This window comes from Rhodamnia argentea, chromosome 2 (genome assembly GCF_020921035.1).
Source record: "Rhodamnia argentea isolate NSW1041297 chromosome 2, ASM2092103v1, whole genome shotgun sequence".
NCBI lineage: Eukaryota > Viridiplantae > Streptophyta > Magnoliopsida > Myrtales > Myrtaceae > Rhodamnia > Rhodamnia argentea.
This window is the reverse complement of record NC_063151.1, coordinates 8,166,476-8,188,281: the sequence shown is the minus strand read 5'-3', so window position 1 is coordinate 8,188,281 and position 21,806 is coordinate 8,166,476. Positions and strand designations below refer to the sequence as shown.

The window sequence follows — 21,806 nt, the reverse complement described above, 5'->3', positions numbered from 1 at the left end:
TAATGGATTGGTTTGTAGTTTAAGGCTGCGTCCTCTGGTAGCAGGAGAGAAGTGTCACTTCCCAATACTTTATAGAGTTGGACCGTGAGAGATACAACGAGAAAACCTACCGATGCCGGCGAAATCATCGACATTACAAGAGAACGACCTGAGGAAACAAAATTCATCTCGTTCGATGGATTGGTGTTGGACCCAACATGCACCGCGATCCATAAGTCAAAGAGAAGAACCTGAGGAAACAAAAAATTCGTCTCTTCTGATAGGTTGATTCTGGACCCAACATTCACGACCCATAAGTCAAACTTTGGACCAGAACCTAAGACCATAGATGTGGACATGGTCATACAGTTGTTAGGTATGTTGGATTGTCCAGGTTATTTTCTTTTCATGAACAGCGATGCCATGCAAACCCTCTGCAACTCGAACATGGGCTCTGCGCAGTATGTGAAGAGTGAAGACGAGGAAGAAGAGATGGGAGAGCTTTCCATTACAGGATTTCGGAAAATTACCAAACTAGTTATAAACCTTTTGAAATTGTGCCAATTCAATCTATTTAGCTGGCCAGCGTTGACGTAGCAAATCTTTAATAGTATTTTAATAATTTTTGAAATTTTAATTTTTTTAGTTTTTTCTGTCTTTTCTTTTCTTTTTGGTTAGGGTTGGTGGCCTCAACAAAAGGGGAAAAAAAGACAAAAAAATTATTAAAAATAATCAAAAGATTCAAAAATAATTAAAATATTATTAAAATATACCATGCCATCGTCGACGTGGGCCGACAAAATGGACTAAATTGGCATAATTACAATAGGTTTAGGATTTATTTTGGTAATTTTCCCAGGATTTCAAACAGGCCATACCTATGTCAGCAGTGAGCACTAGACCTTGTTGTTATGAACTTACGAACAAAACCGCAACGAGGTAAGAAGACGAATTTCACACCACCTTAGAAGGTTTTGCGTCACTTGGTGTAAAATGCGTAACCTCTTTTTGGGTCAAATACTTGATTTTCAGTTTTTGAAACTATCAGATCATCTAATTTGCTTATTCTTATTTTCTCAAAGAAGGGCCTCGTCCCTTTGTCTAAAAAAAACCATGACTAGGATTATTTTGATTTTTCTTTTCTTTACATTTTCTGATTTATTTTTTTTCCTGTTTTTCCCTTTTTACTTTTTTTCTTTCCCCTCGCCGGTAGCCATGGGTTGGGTGGCCTCACCGGGGCTGCCCTCGCCAGATCGGGCAAGGACAGTGAAGGAGAGTGACGTTGTTGCCGATCAAAACCCCGTTCGCCGACGTGGTACAGGTAAATTCCAACAAAGCGAGCCACAAGGGCACGCCCAGCACACTAGGGCGATTCGGAATCCCAATGGATGATCATCAATCGAGACCTGAAGAAGGAGAGAAAAGCCGGAGCTGCAAAACCCTAATTTCCCGCAAGGAGAAGGCAGACAGAGTGGATGGGGAGTGAGATAATCACATCAGCTTCCATGAGATTACGAGTACGAGAAAGGAAATAATTGAATGTTTTGATTCACTGCAAGGCAAGCCCTCGCGGCTGCCGCGAGGCCGGCCCTCGCCTGCGCTGGGGAAGGTGACCCCTCACGGCCGCAGCCAAGGTCAGTTCTCCCCTATGGCCGGTGAGGCCCAGCCCACGGCCGCTGGCAAGGGGAAAGAAAAAAAAGGGAAAAGGAAATGAAAAAAGGAAAAAAAAAAAAAAAAAAGGGGGGAAAAATCATAATTATTCCCTGCTGGTCTCAATTGATATTTAAGGTGACCAACAGGGGCTATCAATGGAGTTTACCGATTGTACAATCTTCTGAAATCCGAATTGGTGACATTTTCCATGAAATTAATGTTCATCACCTCCATCTTTAGAAAGAGCCAGACATTCGAAAAGAATTGCTCAGAAATTTTCTACTCATAATTATTTCAGAGCATAAATTACAGGTTAGTTTGTTCACAAGAGAGGAAAAAATACTGGGAAGAGCATTTTTCAAATAAATCTCATCTTTCTTCGGCACTGCTGAACTTGTTCCACGCTTCCTGGAACAACAGAATCAACGACAAAAACATCCTCGTTACAGAGTGTGAAAGGAAAACCAGGATTTTGCTTTCAAGTGAAGTTGGTTAGTTGTCGCAATGAAAGATGAAAGTATATCTCCACTATTGTGATGGAGGTGATGAAAGCTCGAGATTGTAACCGCAACGGACCTTTAAGAGATCAAAAACTTTTTCGCAGACGTACTTCTGCTGCAAGCTAGCACCACGTTGCTGCAGTTTGTCTGGATGGACACAAAGGGTGGCTTTCCGGTATGCTTTCTTTACAGCAGCCGCAGTTACAATTTCTGTCAAGGAAACAGGCTGCCAACTGCTATCAGGCCCTAATATCTGCAATTAAGGACGAAAGATCATTGAGATATGTGGCGGTATTAACCGAACTGTAAACTGAACATCTCCATCTGTTTCTGGGCAAGAAGCCGAAGGTGCATATGCATAGGAGGTGAATTCTCAAGTGGCTTCTCGAGGATAGTAGAGAAAAATGCTGTAAAAAGGGATCTTGATACTAGCATAATTGGGGTGGATCCTCCTGAGGGGTAAAAGTCAAAGTCACCCTATTTAATCATGTTAACACTCACCGTTAGAAATTTTTTTTGTTTTGCTATTTTACTTTCAAGTAAAAGTTACTGGTTTGTAATATCAGATCTAAAGCAAACCTATCAAATGAGGGTATCTAGGCACACCCTTCTTTTTAGGGAAGTCAAAATAGGTTAAGCAAGTAAGTTTATCTATCAAATGAAGAGTAGAAAGAGAGAGTAGAAATTAGCCTGTACATATTGTAGCGTTGACAGCAGAGCACGCAAGTTTCCTTGCTTCCCACTTGACCACCTTTTAATATCAGCATCAAGAGATTCCGCTAACCTCTGCCGTGGAAGCCAAAGAAAGTAAGGCAAAAAAATTTTCACCGAGGATATCTCTGTCCTCTTGGCTAAATGACCAAAAATTTATCAAACTAAGTCGAAAAGACTTACATTTCTCTCTGCATGCTCTCTCTGAGCAAGAAGATCATGCTTGTTCTTCTCTGCAAGAGCCTTTGCCTGAGAGGAGAGAGCACAATATTAAGCTCATCACAGGTCAGAAAATTTATCTATTGTAAAGTGTGAAGAAAAGCAGGAGCCGTACCGCACGTTCTGCTGTTCTTTGATGCCTCTCCAATCTAGCTTTACGCCTCTGAGCTGATTCGCTGTTTGTCCCATCAGATTTCTCACCTGAGCCCGTAGCTTCATGAGACAAGGGAAAGTGCTAAGAGTTACTAAGCAGGACTTGAACGATTCCTCTCTTTTTGAAAGGTAATATAAGAAATAGCATGAAGAATTTTCATCTAGTGAAACGTCAATTAGGAGTTTCATCTAGGGTTTTACCCATTTCCTTTGCTTGGCCACATATTGTACAACACACCGTGACCCAGCACATGAGTGGGTGTCATCAGAGGTAGTGAAATTTTTTGAGGCATACCATTAGTATCTGAAGACTTGGGATGTCTTGAATCACCGGAAGGGCATGAGCCTCTATGTCGTGGATCCTACAAAGATGGTAAGATGAGCTCCTCCACCATGTATCATATCCCGCAAAGAAGAGAATAGAGCATCATAAATGGAAAATACTTACATGTGATGATGTCTGTCCAAGTTTGTGATCTTTGCCAGCACCAGACAACTTTTCAGCCAATGCCTTTTCAAGGGCACGCTCCCGTGCTTCTGCAGTTGCTCTTTCTACTGCAGCACGTTCAGCTTTAAGTCTGGCCTCTATAGAATTCTTCTCAGTTAATTTAGTATTTGTCTCTTTAGAAGCCTTCCCTATCTTCTCCCGAGCTTGCTCTATTACTCGCTGTCGGGCTTCAATGGTTGCTTTTCCCACAGCAGCCCTTTCTGCCCTTTCCCGCGCTTCAGCATAAGCCCTTTCACGCGCTTCACGGATTGCTCTTTCAACTGCTAATCTTTCCTTTTCGCGTGCCCTTTCCCTCTCTTTTGCTTCATCTATTTTCTTAAGGAATTCTTTGTCCAGCCCTATTTCCTTTTGTTGACAATCTTCAGATATCCCCTCTTCCATTGTCAGGGTTGTGTAATGATTCTCCTCTATTTTTTCTGTATTTTGACAAGTTTCAATACTTTGATGTGCTTCCTGAGTTCTCTCTTTCCGTTCGATGGTACCATTAATCTGCTCAGGTTGCATAGTCATTTCACCATCAAAACTTCCACCTTTATCAGAAGATCCCGCATCACTATTCACTTCTTCGGATTTAGAGAATTCAGACTCTTCTTTCCAGTTCATGGATTTTTCAGCCTCATGCAGATCATTACTGTAGTTGTTGAATTCAGGAGCCAATCCTTGCACAGGCACTTCCAAATTTGGAATCGCATTGAATTCTGGTATGGCTTGTCCATTTTGTTTCCCTCCACTACTCATTCCTGCATCGCTCAAGTTCACATAATTCTCCGTAAATTCAAGGGCAGCAGTGGCTTCACCTTCACCTACCTCCTCATTGATTTCATCGGCTTTCAACATGAAGCAGGTTATATCACTTGTTTCAACTTTACATCTCTTCTCCAAGTCATAATCATTTGCAGAGGCTCCTAAGCTGCAGTCATTTTCTTCCCCTCGAACAGAAGAGTTCATTTCCACCATCTTTTCATCCCTTTCATTTTCCATTTCATCCATTAGTACATCAATATTTTCATCGGACTCATTGGGTTCATCACCTTCTGGAGTCCCAGTAAACTCCTCACATGCCTCCCTCTCACATGTACAAATTGCATTATCATCGCTATTCTGAATTTCATGACTTTCTTCTACTTCATCTTCAACTCCCATTCCAGTGATTTCCTCGATTCTATTAGTCTCTGTGCTATTAAAAGCTTCTTGCTGTCCAGCATTAGCATTCATCTGTTTAGTATCCTCGTGTATCTCTTCATTCACGTTTGCTCGTGCAATCTCATGAATATCTCCCGCTTCTTTTTCTTCTTCGAGTCCTTTGTCTTTCTTGGATTCGACTAAATCATTAGGTCTCTCCTTCAACCTTTCCTGCTGATGGAGTGTCTCCAGCCTTTCTTCACTATCTGGCTCCATGCCAAAGTTGTCATGCTCATCATCATTTTCTTTAGGGTTGCAAGTCTCCTCTCGCTCTCTCAAAACTACCAACCTCTCACATGAATCACGCAGTGCCTCATCTACTTCTTGGCTACTCATCTCTTTCCATGTGAAATTGCTCATCTCACCATCAAATTCATGATTATGTGCACTAGTCAGTTCTCTCTTGTGAGCTTCTATTTGTTTCATCTTATTCCCTTCCCAATCACACTCCTCCCCAAGACTCCGTAAATTATTTTTGTCCAAATCCTGAGCTTCAAGCCTTTGATCAAACTCAGATTTGTTCAATTCCTTTGGTTTACCCTGACTTTGCCAAGGATTAAAAAATTTCATGAACTTCCACAGATTGCCTTCTTGCTCCAGTGCTACTTCTACCTTAATTTCACTCTCTTCTGGATGAGTCAATCCTTGAGCAGATTGGACCTTGACTTCTTGCTTGTCACCTTCTTGTGCCCCTGTTACGCCAAGCAGTTTCTCATCAATTTTCTCCTCATCAAGAGCCTCTTCAACAGTTGAACGCTCAAAATCTATCTTCGCAAGGGTTTCACTTGAACACTCATCACAAGATGGCATCATATCATTCACTCCTATCCCTTCCTTCTGCTGCTCTATTGGCACTGATCCATTTTGCTTTGTTTGAGCAGCTTCATAAGAATTTTCTGCTTCTTCCCCTACCTTTCCTAGCCTCAAATCTGCATGAATTTCTTTGTTTGCCTGCTGAAGTATGCTTCCAGAGAATGTTTTTGAACTGGAAACGTTCTCCTTGTCACCAGATTCTACATTTACAAAGCCCAGGTTTTCATTATTGGCCCCTCTAGCCCTTGCAGCCAACTGTGCACGATTATCAGTTTCACCTATTTTCTGAGGTTCCTTCTCACTGCATCTGTTAGCTTTCTTAGCCATTTTCCGTGCCCTCTTGTCTTCGGCCCCGATCTTTTCCTTAAAGTTTACGTGGCCTTGAAGACCTTCCTTCCGTCTTTCCATTAGTTCCCTTGCAACTTTAATTTTTGCTTGAGCCTTCTCAATTGCTTTCTTCACTGCAGCTGCAGAGGCAGCAGCAACTGAATTTGCATCCACATTGTCATCAAAGTCAGGTGGCGAATAAACACCAGCAACATCTTCAAAAGCATTGCTTGGAGAAACCCCAAATATTTTTGAGTTAGATGGGACGTCAATCGGAGTTTGAGATCCAAAAGGTTCTTTTCTAAGCCCATATTCATATGTGCCAAAAAACAGATCAGTTGTAAACGATCTATTTCGATCAGATTTCTGAATGGAGATCCCTTCTTTTGTAGAAGGTTTGTCAGAACCGGTAGCCGAGACTCCTGACATGGCTTTCTCGCAATTGTTGGCATTCACCATTCCATCACCAGCATCTCCACTAGCATAACCATTCACAACCACAGACTGTGGCTTATTGCCTTTTGACTGTTCCAAGGGAGCAGTTTCTTCAATTACATGGGCATATCCTGGTACATCTCCAAGCTGGGCAATGTGCACTCTCTTATTTGTTTCGCCATTGGTTTCCAAATTTACTTTGCTGTAGGAGACATTGAACTTCTTCTCCCTATCACGTGAATGGTATGATGCTTCATGACACGACACCTGAGTCTCATTCAAGCTACTGGAAGACAATTTTGAAGAGGACCTCATGCTATCTTGTGTCCTAGACAAGTTGAAACACAAATAGTCACATCACATGGTCACAAGTTTAGCTCAAGCGCAAACAAAGATGCAGTCAAGGGTGAGCTGGGTCACACTGAATGATAAAGGAAGAGCAAATGGAATCATGAACTATTTCAAGTACTCAGCGTCCAAAACTGGGTCACAAAGAATGATGAAGGAAGAGCAAATGGAATCATGAGCTATTTCAAGTACTCAGCGTCCAACTTTTACTTAACGAAAATCGTCTCTCTTAAACCCAACAGCTCTTGGACCAAAAAAAAAAAAAAAAAACCCAACAGCTCACTTTTTTATAAACCTCATAAGCTCTCCACAGATTCTTATCAAAGAAAGACTAATTAAGCTGCCATTGACAAACATTGAATTAATCCCTAAACAAGAAATATCCTTTGCCAGAGTACTCTATCTCCAGAGTTCTTTCTTCTCCTGCTTTAGAATTCAAATTTCCTAAACAGGCAGAGCGCCCAAAATTGAAGGGGAGGCAATAAAAAGAAGCAGCTTGATGTGTCGGATGCTTGTGCTTAATCAATACCTCATAACCTCAAAACCTTGCAAAAACTCTTGGAACATCTGCATGGTTCCTTGCTCTTTAACTCCTACTTCGTAAAAATGTCTAAGCTAATGTTTCTGTCCAACACATACCATTTCACACGACGACCCACAAAACGAACGCATCCCTGTCCAAAATAGCCCACTCTCAACTCTGCCACTAACTAAAGAAAGGCTATCAACAATGTGCAAACACAGCCATTCTTTAGCCAGCAAAACTGCATTCTTCAGCTTTTTGACTTACTGAAAGTTGATTCTTAGTACTGGATAAAGCTAATGGAAATAAAAAACAGAACTTGCGCACTATTACAGCACACGGAGGCAATTCAAAGTCGATCCCAACAACGCACTCATATTCCGGTCAACATAACATCAACCCCAGCAACTGGAGTCACTACGTGCCCTTCCAGCGCCCATTCAACAGAAACACCACCACATGCAAAGCAAGCAAAAAAAAGAGGAATGCGAACTTGCCTCGCGAAACTCCTGCTCTCGGTGCGCTTATTCACCAGTTCCTCGTAAGACGCCGTATCACCGAAATCGCCGAAACCGCCGAATATTTTGGAGTAATCGAGCTTCGAGCTCCGAACATCCACCGAGACCTTCCTCTCGTGGAGGCCGGGGAAGTCGAGCACGGGGATCGAAGAGCGGCGCGCGTCCCTGGAGCCTCCGAAGATCTCAGCGTAGTTCTCCGCCCGGGAAGAGACGCCGGAGACTCCGTATTTTCCCGGGCCGGCGAAGACCCCGTCGTAGATGCTCGTCCCGCTGAAGCTCCGCCCGCTCACGAGCTTTCTCGCGAATGGAGGAGCCGAAGCTTGGTACTCCGTCGACATGGTGAGCTCCCAGAGGCGTCACGGCTCGGTGCACGGCTTAATGCGACGTCGTCCGGGCTTCTCCTCCTCCTCCCTCGCCTCCTCCTCTGCCCTCTCGCTTCTGTCCGTGCACAGAGCGAGCGAGCGAGCGAGCGAGAGCGAGAGAGAGATGAGAAAATGAGAGTTTCGTTGTTTATTTGGCGAGAAAATGAAGAGAAACAAAAACCGGCCGTGTGATTTTAGGAATCGGCGATTTTTTCACGGGAGACCCCGAGCTGGGTCACCGGCAGAGACGGTGGACGGTTCCGTAGTCGGAGGAGATACGGTGCGTCGTATTTATCGATACCAAAAAAAAAAAAAATGATTGGACTACTCTGTCGTCGGTTTGTCGCTGAAAACGAATTAAAAGAGGTGCGAATCAGCGTCGCCGAGGACCACTACAAATTCAGAATCACCAGCGAGGACTCGCCTTGGCATTTTGTGGAAGTTGCCGTTCAGACAACCTGGCATGTCATTTGGTTTTGAATTGGGGAAAGTGAAAAAGCAAAGAGAACTGCTGAGCATACTAAGATCTTATCGGGAAGAAGATTACATGTTGGCCTTTATTAATAGTAATTTCATAAAATCTCATAAATAAAAAGAGATACCGGTCGAACGGGCAAACTTAATCGAGTTGGGCTAATAACCGGATCTAACCGTATTATCCTAAATGACATCGCGATAATGACGTGACCGACAAAACACTTTATTAGTGTCATGTGCTTATCATCGCTCGTGACACTTAGGGTGCGCATAATAACACTTCTGAAGCAGAATTTCTACTTCAGAAGTATTTCTAGAACGTAAATCCGTTTGGTAACGTAACTTCTGAAGTAAAAATCCGTTTGGTTCACAACTTTAAATTTCTACTTCTGAAACAACCTTTTACTTCAGAAGTGATTTTTGCAGCACTTTTAAGAAGTAAAAAAAACTTACTTCTCACCATCAAAAGCTTTTTTTTTCTTTTCATTCCTCCCTTTTCACATTTTCTTTTGTTCACGGGGGGCTCTATCTCTCTCTCGCTGTGTACTCACTCTCGAGAGGTGAGGGCCGAATTGACCCGGTCCAGAAAATATTTTAAATAAAAATATATTTAAATAAAAAAATAAAAAATCGTTAAAAAGTATACAAATTTCATAAAAATTTCCAAAAGTAACAAAAAATTCATTAAAAAATTACTAAAAATCATTGAAAATCTAAAAAATTTGAAAATTCCAAAAAAAAATTCAAAAAATAAGAAATAGCCACAATCAACCAGCAAATTCCTATTTTGGATTTTTTTACCCCCCAATCTTTTCAAATTGACGATTTTGCCCTTATTGGCAAATTGTCCCCAATTTCTCCCAATTCATCGATGAACTCTAATCACACATTCTCTAAACCCTTATGACTATATTAGGGAAGCCTTGATTTGTGTTTGATGTGCTTTGTTTGTGCACTTGATTACGCATTTATTTTATTGAATGTAATTGGTAGGATTAGTCTTCCGACTTGCATGAAAACCAGTTGGTATTTACATTTAACTTTTCTTGAATAAAATGCATTTTAGGTTATAATCAATAATTTTTCGTAGATATTTTGTCCTGTTATCAAACGCTTTTCTTTGATCAGAAATCAACTTCTGAAGTAAAAGTAGAAAAGCACCTTCGCCTTCTAAAGTTATTTCTAAAGCAGAAGTGTTGTCATGCACATCCTTAACTTTCGAAACCACTTTATCGTAACTGATTCGTTAAACCACGTTACGTGATCAAATCGGGGACATGAAAAATCGTTTCTTCTTCAGGACAACTGGGTTGTTTTTATGGAAAAACATGCGAATGAGGGACGTCGGAGGAGGGAATTGTAAAACACGATGTTCTTCGGTCTTGGTGCTTGCCTCGCTGTATTCTCTTTAGTCAACGCCTAAAGTCGTTGACAGTTTGCATCGCGAAACGTCGGTTTCTAGGCAAATGATAAATCCCCACGAGGGTTTTTTCACATGGACGCGAGAGAGAGATGCTTCATTGCCAGCCTGATACATTTTGGGACCACCGAGCCCAATCATTCATGGCTTTTCATCCCTCTTTGACAAAAGATTAAAAAAAAAAAAAAAGGCTAGGATTTTTACAGCACGTTCAGTACGACGCCGGATCTTAAAATCAATCCGTAGATCCCGTCGAACCTGCGTAACGTGCTCTTTCCGTTGATCTCAAGTTCGATCACAAGGCATCGGATCTTTTAATTCGTTCCTTTGCGATTCGGTGGATGGTTTTCGACCTCCAGATGAACGCGGAAATAGAAAGAGGAGCTTGCTTCGGACGAAGAAGCGAGACGAACATCTTGTTCCTTAGCCATCTTGGTTGAATGGATCGAATCAAGATGGAGGAAATAAACAAGGCGAGAGAGGTGGTGCCGCCAAGCGAGGGATTCTTTAATTAAGAATCAAAGTGAAAAATGGAAGTTTTTGCTTTCGTAGGAATATGAGAAATCGAGACTTAGCGACCTTTTTCCGTTGGTAGCATCCTATCGCAAGTCATGTCGATTGCAAGTTTAAAGGCTAGTTCTTTCTCTATTTATTTATGTTTGTTTGGATAATTCGACAATAATGATGAGGGTCGATCAATTTTGCCATCCTTTTGAGTTATTATAAAAAGTTTTATTAATCGCGATCGGATAATGTTTTTAAATCAATAATTGCCTCAAAAACACTAATTAAAATTACTACAAATATTATCGCCGCATATCACTACATTTTGAAAGTTGAACAATAATACATTTCAAAAAGGGTCTATTAAATTGTGCCTGCTTTACGACCAAAAAAAAAAATTTGTGCCTGCTTGTTTACCATACATAATATGACAATATTTTTCGTTCCTAGTGCAACATACATGTATGCACTCCAAATCACAATTAATGACCTTTAACAAGTGCAGCAAGAGCCCACGTTTTCCTTGAATTATAACGACTCGGCGTTAATCAAGATATTAAGGTTTAAGATTGAAAAGCCAATCGTCATAGTCTAAAGCACAATTGGCAGAAAGTATGCTTGCTTACCTATTTCGGACATATTATATAGACAAATAAGGAATTAAAAAAAATCGCGCGCTCGATGATATCTTTCTTCACTTTGAAGGAACGATGGTTTAATAACTGGGTTAATAATAGTTTTAGCCTTCTAATTGTCAAAATTCGTGCAACTTTGGTCTTTTAATATTCGTTTTGTGTGATCGAGCCCTCCAAGGCCGAGGATTCATGTAAATTTGGTTCTATGTTCATTTATTCTCTTTTCATTTGGGGCCAAATTCACATCATTTATTATCGCACAAACACAACGCCACGTCACGTCATTAATTAACTCGATCATTTAGTTAGAAATGTGGATTGATCTACCAAACGATTTGCTACACGAATCGATTAAAAAAAAAAAAACAGAGACTCGGGCGCACGAAATCGGACTTAAGACCGTCGAATCGCACGGATGCGAGAAAAGGTCAGAAGATTCGATGGAATCGAAAACAAAAATTGGAGAGCCAAATAAGGCATGAGCTCAGATTTAAAGGCCAAAAAAAAATCTGGCATCGATGAAGTCGGTGGGCCCTCTCGATGAAGCTCTCCTCTCCTTCCCTACGAAAGTAAAAGCAGGAAAGTGGGGCCCTCCTGTCCGTCCTTTGCAAAAGCTCTCGCTCTGCATGACAAGTTTAAAATCCTCTGCAGCGCATCTTACAATAGTCCGGGAAAGATTATTTTGCCATTGGGGCCCACCCGAAGGTTATGGCCATCCTTCGTTTTTAATTGCTTGCTTGCTTTCGCTTTCCCAAGGCACACGGTGATGATGCCAAAAGCAAAATTGAGAAAAAAGGAAAAGAAAAGGAAACAAAAAGATGTGAATTTTCGTAATTTCGAACTCATTAACTTTCTCGATTAATCATTGGAGATTGCTCTAGCAAGGCAGTGACCACTCTTTTCATTTGAAAAGACGACCCCCACCTTCGGGGAAGAGTGGGTGGGTACATTTGAGGAGGGAGCGGAGTTTCGCAACCCGCACACACAATGTCTTATATAGTAAAATATGATATGATAAAATCAAATCAAAAATAAAAAGAAACCTTCTTGATTGAGGATATGTTTTGACTTGTTATCTTGATGCAAATCTGCCGACTCACTCGCGCACTTTAACTTTCATAACCAAACGTGATTTCTCGAGTTTGGACTCGAGCATGCTTTGCCTTGCATCCGTATGGTCGGGATGGTGAATATTGTCATTTGGGGTGAAATTATTTCGTGAAAAATGAATTATTCAAAAATTATTTTTTGAAAATAAATGAATGGATTTTTTTTTTCATCGACTATGAAAAAAGTTAGGCGTGGATTATATCGATGAAAAAGACATTTTTCGTTGACTAATTTTTCCGAAAGACGTAAGCAATTATTTTTCGTAAAATGTTTTTCAAGCAATTCATTGTTCGTGAAACAAACGAACCCTTAGATTCTAAAGAATAGGTTCAAGGGTTGCTTTGCACGCAAATCTTCGTGAAGTATTGTTTGCATTCGATATTTGACAAATTAATCGTACTTTCCTTAAATACCACTCGTCTCACCTCTAACTCTAGTTTATCTTTATAGCTTACTACGTAATATACGTAAAGAAAAAGGCAACCGGCTCGGCCATTATGTTGCTCCACCCAATAAAGATAACAAATTCACAAGAAATCCCATATGACTAGGGGCGAGCGATTTCAAGGTCGATTCGGATTCCACCTGTAACCTACTCTTCGAAGCTTTTTGCCTTATTTTTAGAACCTTTTAAAACTACCCTATATACCTTGGAATCTATCTTGTCACACAGTCTATCAACGGGTCCACATTTATTTTTATTTGAATGACCGTAGTGAATCATCATTTTTAATGATTACCATTTGCCGCTGCGGTTTGCTAGCCATAACTCATATGTGGACACACCAATAATAAAAAAATTATTAACAAAAGAAAAGTCTTGATCATGAATATAGCCGGAACATGAGAGCTTAGAGTAATGGTTCTAAATTATACGCATATTATCAAACACTATGAAAAATTTGCGGGATCACACGAAAACATAGAACAAGAAAAATACAAAATCAAGTTTCGGGTTCCAAGCCACCTAGTTCCCTAATTTTTGAAATCGGGAACATGCCCCACATATCCCGAAACCTAAAAATCGGTCCGGTTCTATCTTAGAACAATGCTCATACCTATAATTGACTATCATGGAATCGCCTCGAGTCTAGACATACAAATTCGAAACGCCAAAACTAAAAGATCTCATATATTCCATGCAATATAAAAATCGAATTATGAGAAAATCTCGAAACGTAGTTAAGATGTAGTATCGATAGACGTTCATCGATTAACATATCCTGTTCATACTAAAAAGAAACAGCTGAAAAACTGATCATCATCACCAAAACTTTTAAATCAAGTGACTGCCTTTTCCTTCCAGTGGAGAATCTTTGGACCATCGGATCTACCGAATGATGATGGGATGAAGATCTAAAAGCTAAAAAGCAGGAGGCATTATATAACGACGTCGCTTTTTGGCCTTGAGAGAGCCTTTTTTTTTACCTCTTAACTTTAATTTTATTTGTCAAGGGTCTTTTGCTTTGCGATCGACAGATCATTTCAGATCGATCTTTACTTCCCAAAACGAAGTGTTAAAGCCCCGGAATATACGTACACATAGGCCTTGCCTTTTGGTTCTCGATGAAAATCATGTACGTGCTGTCAACTAGAGAATCAACAGCGTATCGAGAGATCAAACTAATTGAAAATCGCTTTTCAATTAAAAAGTTCACAAGATGATCTCAACGTTTACTTTTAAGTCAATCACTTTAACGGTTGTAACGTACGTGCGTCCATAAAACCTAAGTCGAGCTTTGGAGCCCATCGCACGCAATTGCTAAGACACGTCGAGGACGCCATACACGCACCGGCACCCCGTTTGTTTCGCGAAAAATGAGTAATCCGGAAAAACACTTTCCTAAAAATAGTCGCATGTATCGCCCGAAGTAATTAGCCGATGAAAAATATTTTCATTATCAATTAGACTCTGTGTTTAAAATATTTGCGCAGGCAATGAAAATATATTTCGTTTATTGATTTTTGTAGGTAATATCAACGATCATTTTTCAAAAAATATTTTGCAATTCACTTATTTTTCGCGAAACAAATGGAGCCTAAATAAAATGTAAGTCTCTTAATAGAATTTTATTAATGTGTATGTTGAAACGCTCTCCATCAAGTGAAGAAATAAATAAAATTTGCGGTGTTCAATGTATTGCTTTTTTTTTTTTTATTGGACCAAAAAAATGTATTGCTTCTTTGACATTTCGTGCGCTCAAGACTTGGAATTGTTCCTTCTATTGGGCCCGCAGTGCTTGGACTTGCTCAATGCTGAGGGAAGGTAGTAAACTAAAATAGCCCGGCCCAACCAAGTCCAATCTTGCTGAGTATTCACAGGCCCAATAGGATAGTCATCAGCAAAGCCCATTAGTGCAAGCCCATTTCAGGATCCGACCCATCACAGACCCTCTCTCGGACCTCACTCCCTAGTTCGCATCTTCTTCTTCCTCTTGCCTTGCTCAAAAAGAAAACCACAAAGTATACAGACCAAAGCCTCACTCCCCTCTCTCTCCCCCCTCCATTAACGCGCAACATTTCACACCTCGAGCGAGAGAAACCTCTCACATTTTTTCACTCCTTCCAAGCGGCGTTGTCTTCGGAACCATGTTCAGGAACCAGTACGACACGGACGTGACCACCTGGAGCCCCGCGGGCCGCCTCTTCCAGGTCGAGTACGCCATGGAGGCCGTGAAGCAGGGCTCCGCCGCGATCGGCCTCCGATCCAAGACGCACGTCGTCCTGGCCTGCGTCAACAAGGCCAACAACGAGCTCTCCTCCCACCAGAAGAAGATCTTCAAGGTCGACGACCACATCGGCGTCGCCATCGCCGGCCTCACCGCGGACGGCCGCGTGCTCTCGCGGTACATGCGCTCGGAGTGCATTAACCACGCCTTCACCTACGAGTCGCCGCTCCCCGTCGGGAGATTGGTGGTTCAGCTGGCTGACAAGGCTCAGGTGATTTGTCTCATCTGATTCCTTTGTCGTAATTTCATTTGTTGTTGCCGATTGGAATTGCGTAGATAGTTTCTACAGTTTACTGATTCGTGTGACTCTTCGTGAATTGAGACTTTGGGGCATTAGGGTTTTAGAGCGGCGTGGGTCGGAATTAACTGTGATGAGCGTGCAATTTGTTCTGATGTTAGGGAATTGGGGATTGCTGATTCCAGGAGTATGAAGTGTGGACTTGGTGGGATTCTGAAGGGGTTTAAGAGCATGAGCTTAGTTTTAGGAGTCTGTGTCATAATGTCCTCACTGAAGCCTATCTAGTGTGGAAAAAGCAGTTCTTTTTTAGGTTAATCCTTGCTCTTTTTTCTTAATTGTTTGACATAGAAATTTCCGCTTCCTGTTTATCTGTGATTTTGCTTCAGAAGTATGAGGAGTGAATTGGACAATAGTAGTATAGGTTGAAACAGATATAGAAGAGAAGGTTCACTAAGGATTCAAACAGCTCAGGAGATGCTCTGTGTGAACTTTGTTGTGTTGAAGGAAATAGCTTATATCTCCTTCATTGACTGTTGAAAGACCTATTATCTGTTTGTGCCTTACACCTGGATTCTATTGGAAACCTCAGTACATGTCAATAATTTTCTTCTTGTTGTGGAAATGACAGGAGTTTTACTTGTTTTGACTTCACATTCTCATAAGCAAATGATCCTTTCATATTCTCATTGAATGACATGACTTTCTTGTTTTGACTTCACATTTTCACGAATGATCCATTCATTTTGTGGCCAAAGTAATTAAACATGCAGTGAAAAAGGAAGAAATGTAATGATTATGCAATTTGGTTGTCACTTTGTAACCGAAAATTTTACTAAGTGCTCGTGTTTTAAATTGTCTGCAATGCTTGCGACACATGAAATAGTGCTTCCATTATAAACACGATTTAGCCGTGATTCTGAAATTTGTCCCTGGTCCTGGGCTTTTACACTGTTAAAAAACTGTAGCAGTTAAAGTGCACTTGACGTTAGCGAATTCTGTTCCAGCTGTCAGTAGTATTTCCTCGCTACTTCTATGATTTCATACATTTTTGACGACTACATTGGAAGCCTTATAAGCAGTTTCCAATTTGTGTCTAACCTTAGGTTTCTCTAAAACTAACTCATCTTATTTCACTGGTCGCTTCTACCTTCATTTCTTGAACTTACCCTTTTGATTGCCTATACTGGATCTGTTGGCTTTTGTTGATTGGATCATAAAGTAACTGAATTTGAGAAACGGGTTTTACGCCAGACTTTCTAGTACCTCCTAGTTTTGGATGCTTTGTCATCTCCTTTACTGGAGATTTGGGTGACTGCTTCATTTCTGGAAGCTTTGCCTTCGGATATAGTTAAGTATAAGATTGTTGCTTTCATTTCTGGACTGTCCCAATTATCTCATTTTTTTTTTTTTTTTGCATGCACTTTTGATGGACTACCCTTTCTACTGTTAGAGGGCAATGCCTTCACACTCACATTGTGATTGGTTCTATTTCGAGACATTGTCATCATTTAACTAATATTGCCATGCAGAATTTTATGCCAAAACAATCTCAAGGGCATGATCCGCATGACTGCCTTGCTACTTCCGGGCGAAAATGTTGCTTTTAAAGATTGTGAGCCAATATCCTGCAGTTCATTGTATCACTTGGTGGCTTCATCATAGAATCCTTAGTTTTGTGCTTAGAATCTGACTGTAAAGACTATGGTTTTAGAATCAGCTGTGCAGTGCACATTGGGTTGTTATGATCAGCTGTGCAGTACTGACTATGCCTTGAGATGGCTCTAACTTGGATGCTTACAGAGTTTCATGTTTCTAGAAATGCTAAAGTGACATGATAAATGATGGAAAAGAAGTCCAGCTGCGTAGTTGTGCCTCGAGTCCCAACCAACTTTAAATCAAAGTTCAAAGCGCTGGAGATGCTATTTGACAATCAGAACTATTGAAACGGATATTGTTGTGAAAATACTCAAATCTAATCCCTCAGTTTAAATTTTGGGTGGTACTGCAGTCACTTTCTTACAGGATACAGGGTTTCTCTGTGGTTATTAACTTTGGTTTTAGCATTTCTTGAGACTAAAGATATCTTGGACAGTAATAGCCTAATCAATGTTGGCAGGTCTGCACCCAGCGGTCCTGGAAACGACCTTATGGCGTTGGTCTTTTGGTAGCTGGACTAGATGAATCTGGAGCTCACCTCTATTACAATTGTCCAAGCGGAAACTACTTTGAATATCAGGCTTTTGCCATTGGGTCCCGCTCACAAGCCGCAAAAACATACTTGGAACGCAGGTTCGAGAACTTCACGGACTCCTCTCGTGACGATCTGGTCAAAGATGCCCTCATTGCCATAAGGGAAACTTTGCAAGGAGAGAGGTTGAAGAGTACCATATGCACTGTCGCTGTGGTTGGAGTGGGCGAGCCGTTCCATATATTGGACCAGAACACGGTACAACAACTAATTGATGCGTTTGAGATTGTAGGGGAGGAAGAACCACCTGCTGCAGAAGCGGGGGATACTGGGGATCAGGAAACTGCTGCAGGAGAAGGTGCCCCCGCTGAGGAAGGTGCTGCTCCCATGGATATCTAACCTTGCCAGAGTCTGCACATCGCTTGTCTTATGTTAGAGGCCTTGCGTCCATGTCTTCCTAGAGATGAGACAAGGAAATGTGGATGGCAATTTGTGATCAATGCTTTTCGGTTGTCTGTCTTTGGACTGTTATCCAATTCACCACCTTCCTTAGCTGGTAATGTTGCCCTCTTCTGTATGAATTCTCGATTTTTACATTTTCATCTCTTGAAGAACTCATTGAGCTTGGTAGCGACGGCCTGGAAACATATATTTAAGCCTTTGATGGATGAAGGTCCCCCCTCCTTGCTTGTTAAATGCTGCGGGAGCTGCTGAAATTTGTGAAAATGCAAGTTGGTTGTGGCATTTTTCGTCTGTCTGACTTGGGACAAGTCCTAGATTTGGTTAGTTTGAGTGAAGGCTTCCATTTGAAACCTTTGCTTTCTTTTCTTCAGAATCCCCTTTCATGTCGATAACAAGCAGCGCTCACCCTTGCTAGAGATCAACTCGAGGTCACCGCAGGTTTGCCTCAACGGGATAATGCTACGTTCTTAACCCAATTTATCAAATTGATTCAAACCGTGCTGAAATTCCAGGAATTGTCCTAAGAGTGGTGAATTTAATCAAAAGGATGCCTGGAGTTTGGTGAGGAATCTAGGTGCTAAAGTTAAGTGGCCCCCAAAAATTTGGCTTTATTAACTGGTTAATCATCCTAAATAGATTGCTCGCTTCTGATGTGATGAAAAGACGGTGTGATGCGAATGATGTTGGTCAGCTTTGTAAATTGCATCCGGAGTCTAGAAGCATCTGTCATACCATTGCAACTTTTTAGGCTGGCTTGGGGTTGTATCCTTCCATTGTGTGGTGAATCTAGAGGCATATTGGTGAACGGGAGAGTGAGTTCCTTGGAATAGGTAAAAAGTTGGGTGCGCTCCTTAGTTTAGCTACTTATTTTCTATGGAAGGGAAGGAACAAGGCTCTTCATGATGCGCTTGATCCTCAACTACAGAGAGCGATCGCTAGCGTTGTGTTTTCCCGCAGAATATCGTTTGAATCTCTTCTGCAAAACGGCTCTCATTCCATTCCTCTGGAGGTTCTTGATCTCTGTGGAAATTGGGAACTCCAGTGCTAGCTTGGGTATTCATCTGCGCCGGGTTTGCCGGAGGTTGTTCTAGTTTGACCGAGTTTGCGTTGTTCGTTCCAGTTGTTGCAGAGTTGGAGTTGCCTTGGTGCAGGGAAGGGCATTTGTGTTTGGAGCCATTCTTAGCTTGTTTCCCACAGACTCCATCTATAGCTCAACTTCATGCTAAGGGACAAGGCTTCTTGGTGGGGGTTAGTCAAACCCACATTTCTCAGTGATGGTAATTATTCGAATAGTTCAGTAAATTCCATGTCACTGACCTTTAGTTGTTCGTTAGTAACTTCCTAAGCACGCAATGAATTGATCTAAATACGGACATCGGCCAAAAATCATCAAGGTCGGACCTATTTCCACAGCCTTATTTGGTTGTGGAACAGCTAAAATGGCGATTGGACAATGTTACTTTTGTAGGGATATGTACAAAGATTATAACCAATGATGTAATTACTAGGTCGGATACCCAAAGGCTCGAATCCTTGGCGGTTAAAACTAAATTGTTGATGGGTTTGGCTATCAGGAAATAAAGTCGAATATGATATAATCGAACAAGATCATATGTCGAAACTATCGAATTAATTTCTCATAGCCCATCGTGTGTTCAATAGTTTCATCATTAGATTTAGATGATTATCTCACTTATAGTGCCCGAGGTTCCCAAAATGTTCACCTCCTTGGACAATTTCAAGAGTGTACTTCCTCTCACGACAGCTCGGTAGAAGATTTGAGAATCCGAAATCACAAAAAGAAGAATTGGGTCCTTCACCATCCAAATTAGCTACTAGGTAAGTACGTTTTATTTGGTTAACATTTAAGGATGACCTAATAAAGGACAGTTGATCGGTGCCCGCTACCATCGCATGTCCTTGTCCTGAAAAGGACAAAAGAATTAACTTCGATTACGAAATAAAGTCAAATTAAAATTCCAAGTCAAACAACAAATTTATTCCTCCTATTTCCCCGATGGCGTTGACTCGACTTGCACGTGGCACCGTGTCGTGATGGCCCTCCAACCCTACCTACGAAACCGTCACGGCGGCCATGAATTCCGCGCCACCTTCGAGAGCCGCCATCGTCGCCGGCGGAAGGCAGATCTCGAGGTCCACGCTCCCGCCTCCTTCGCTGCCCGGATAGCCTGAGACCTTGCCGTCGATCTCGTTCCCGTAACCGCTTCGCAGAGCCACGGCCTTCCCTAGCCCGAACTCGTTGCTGTAGGTGTCGAACCTCGGGGAGCTCCCAATCTGCCGTACGGATCGGCCGTCTTGTCCGGGCGGTACACCTGCGGCCTCTTTATCCAATGCTCGGTTAGCTCCCGCAGCTTCATGTTGCTGAGCTCCGCCACCGCCGCATGCAGCAGCCACGCCGCCTGCCTGAGGCCGCCGCCCAGCAGCTCCCCCCCACCGTCGCCGTCCCCTTGATCCGCCAGATGAAGGTCCGGAAGTATTTCGGGGGGAGAGGTGGGTCGAGCCTAGCCCGGTTGTTCGAGGCCATCCGGCAGCTTGTGACCTGGCCGGGTGGAAGGCGGCGGGCGCGCGTGATGCACTGCCATACGAGGGCAGACAGGGACCTGAAGGACTAGATATTGGTGTTGCCACATTGCCGGTTCGCCTCTGCCTTGAGCCACGCGATGGCGTTTGTCGAGAAGTGGAAGACTCGCTCCCTTAGCTCTGGGGCTTCGTAGCGGACGCGGAACGACGAGGGTTCGTCAGTGTAAGGCAGGCTTACCGGCCCAGGGTGGTTCTCCGGGAACCACCGGGTCAGGACCCGGGGATGCGACAGCTGGACAACGTCGACGGTGCCTTTCTCTTGCGCTTGGAAGATCTCGGACCATGAGTTGACGAAGTGCCAGAAGGAGGTGCCGTCGCCGACGGCGTGTTTCATGGAGATTCCGATGAAGACGCCATCGGCAAGCTCAGTGACCAGCACGGACAGCAGGGACAGGGCGTGGTCGTCGTGGTTGACCGCCCGGTCATGGTCGAAGAAGGACTGGACGATGGCTGGGACGTATGTGGGGGAGAGAATGTCGGCCATAGTCATGTTGAGCGTGGCGTGGATGAACCGGGCCCCAGGGCCGTTGGTGCAGTCGATGAAGACGGTGTAGAACGGGGTTCGGTCCTCTTGAGAGTGGCGAGGCGGCCAGCAAGCTGGTAGAAATGGGAGAGGGCGGAAGAGAGAGCGCGCTTGAGGTTTTTCAAGAAGGAATGGAGGAAAGCGGGGCGGTCGAAGAACCCGGGGTCGAGGCAGCGAAGAGGGAGAGGGAAGAGGAGGCCCTTTTGAATATAGTGGGAAGAGAGCATGGCGAGGTCTCACGGCGGCAAGTGGAGAGGGTGGTTGGAAAGCGGCGGAAGTTGGGGTGGTTTGACGAAACAGTCGGAGATGAATCGGAGGAATTGAGGAGGAGCCATCTTGTGGGTTGTGTTTGTGGATGCTCGGATTGGCCTTTTGGTGAACAAAGCGTATTTCAAATAACACAATATATAAGCATATATATTCATCTCAAGCCTACTAAAAAATTCATTTATTTTTGTTTTTATTTTTATTTTTTTGGGGGGGGGTCATAAAAAATGGTTTAGTTGACATGCTCTATTCTGTGTGTATAACTATAATTGTAATCTCCGACCAAAAAAAAAAAAAACTATAATTGTAATCGACTAACATCTTTATTAAATATCATCCACTACATCGTGTGTTGAGTATGATTCAATTCGATAAAGATCGTATCGATTTTGCGTCTAGTTTGTTTTCTGATAATGTTTTA

The 21,806-nt window shown here is 42.4% G+C and overlaps 2 protein-coding genes and 1 pseudogene across 6 annotated transcripts; 1 reads left to right on the top strand and 2 right to left on the bottom strand.

Annotated features, from left to right (window-relative positions):
- Positions 1-1,889: 1,889 nt before the first annotated feature.
- On the bottom strand, positions 1,890-8,403 carry LOC115738536 (auxilin-like protein 1). 5 transcript variants are annotated; one of them, XM_048274099.1, is made up of 9 exons: positions 7,849-8,403; positions 5,262-6,808; positions 3,664-5,162; positions 3,511-3,577; positions 3,178-3,275; positions 3,027-3,092; positions 2,823-2,918; positions 2,209-2,385; positions 1,890-2,040 (listed from the first exon to the last, which is right to left on the bottom strand). In XM_048274099.1, the coding sequence occupies exons 1-9, from the start codon at positions 8,205-8,207 to the stop codon at positions 2,002-2,004; spliced, it is 3,948 nt and encodes a 1,315-aa protein (XP_048130056.1). In that variant the 5' UTR covers positions 8,208-8,403; the 3' UTR covers positions 1,890-2,001. The 5 variants fall into 5 exon arrangements, with proteins under 5 accessions (XP_048130056.1, XP_048130054.1, XP_030527005.1 ...); XM_048274097.1 differs by having other exon boundaries at positions 3,664-6,808; XM_030671145.2 differs by having other exon boundaries at positions 2,829-2,918; positions 3,664-6,808.
- Positions 8,404-14,814: 6,411 nt separating this feature from the next.
- LOC115738680 (proteasome subunit alpha type-1-A-like) lies at positions 14,815-18,166 on the top strand. Its single transcript, XM_030671385.2, has 2 exons — positions 14,815-15,317; positions 17,461-18,166. The coding sequence occupies exons 1-2, from the start codon at positions 14,967-14,969 to the stop codon at positions 17,929-17,931; spliced, it is 822 nt and encodes a 273-aa protein (XP_030527245.1). The 5' UTR covers positions 14,815-14,966; the 3' UTR covers positions 17,932-18,166.
- A 1,785-nt stretch (positions 18,167-19,951) lies between these two features.
- Positions 19,952-21,453, bottom strand: LOC115738716 (annotated as a pseudogene).
- Between the last annotated feature and the right edge of the window lie 353 nt (positions 21,454-21,806).

Excerpts from the sequence above, each read along its gene's own strand:
- LOC115738536 (XM_048274097.1), bottom strand. The coding sequence starts at position 8,207 with ATGTCGACGGAGTACCAAGCTTCGGCTCCTCCATTCGCGAGAAAGCTC. Across the intron at positions 3,276-3,510 it reads CAAGTCTTCAGATACTAATG|CTACGGGCTCAGGTGAGAAA; the intron begins GTATGCCTCAAA and ends TGTCTCATGAAG. Across the intron at positions 2,386-2,822 it reads CAACGCTACAATATGTACAG|ATATTAGGGCCTGATAGCAG; the intron begins GCTAATTTCTAC and ends CCTTAATTGCAG.
- LOC115738680 (XM_030671385.2), top strand. The coding sequence starts at position 14,967 with ATGTTCAGGAACCAGTACGACACGGACGTGACCACCTGGAGCCCCGCG. Across the intron at positions 15,318-17,460 it reads AGCTGGCTGACAAGGCTCAG|GTCTGCACCCAGCGGTCCTG; the intron begins GTGATTTGTCTC and ends CAATGTTGGCAG.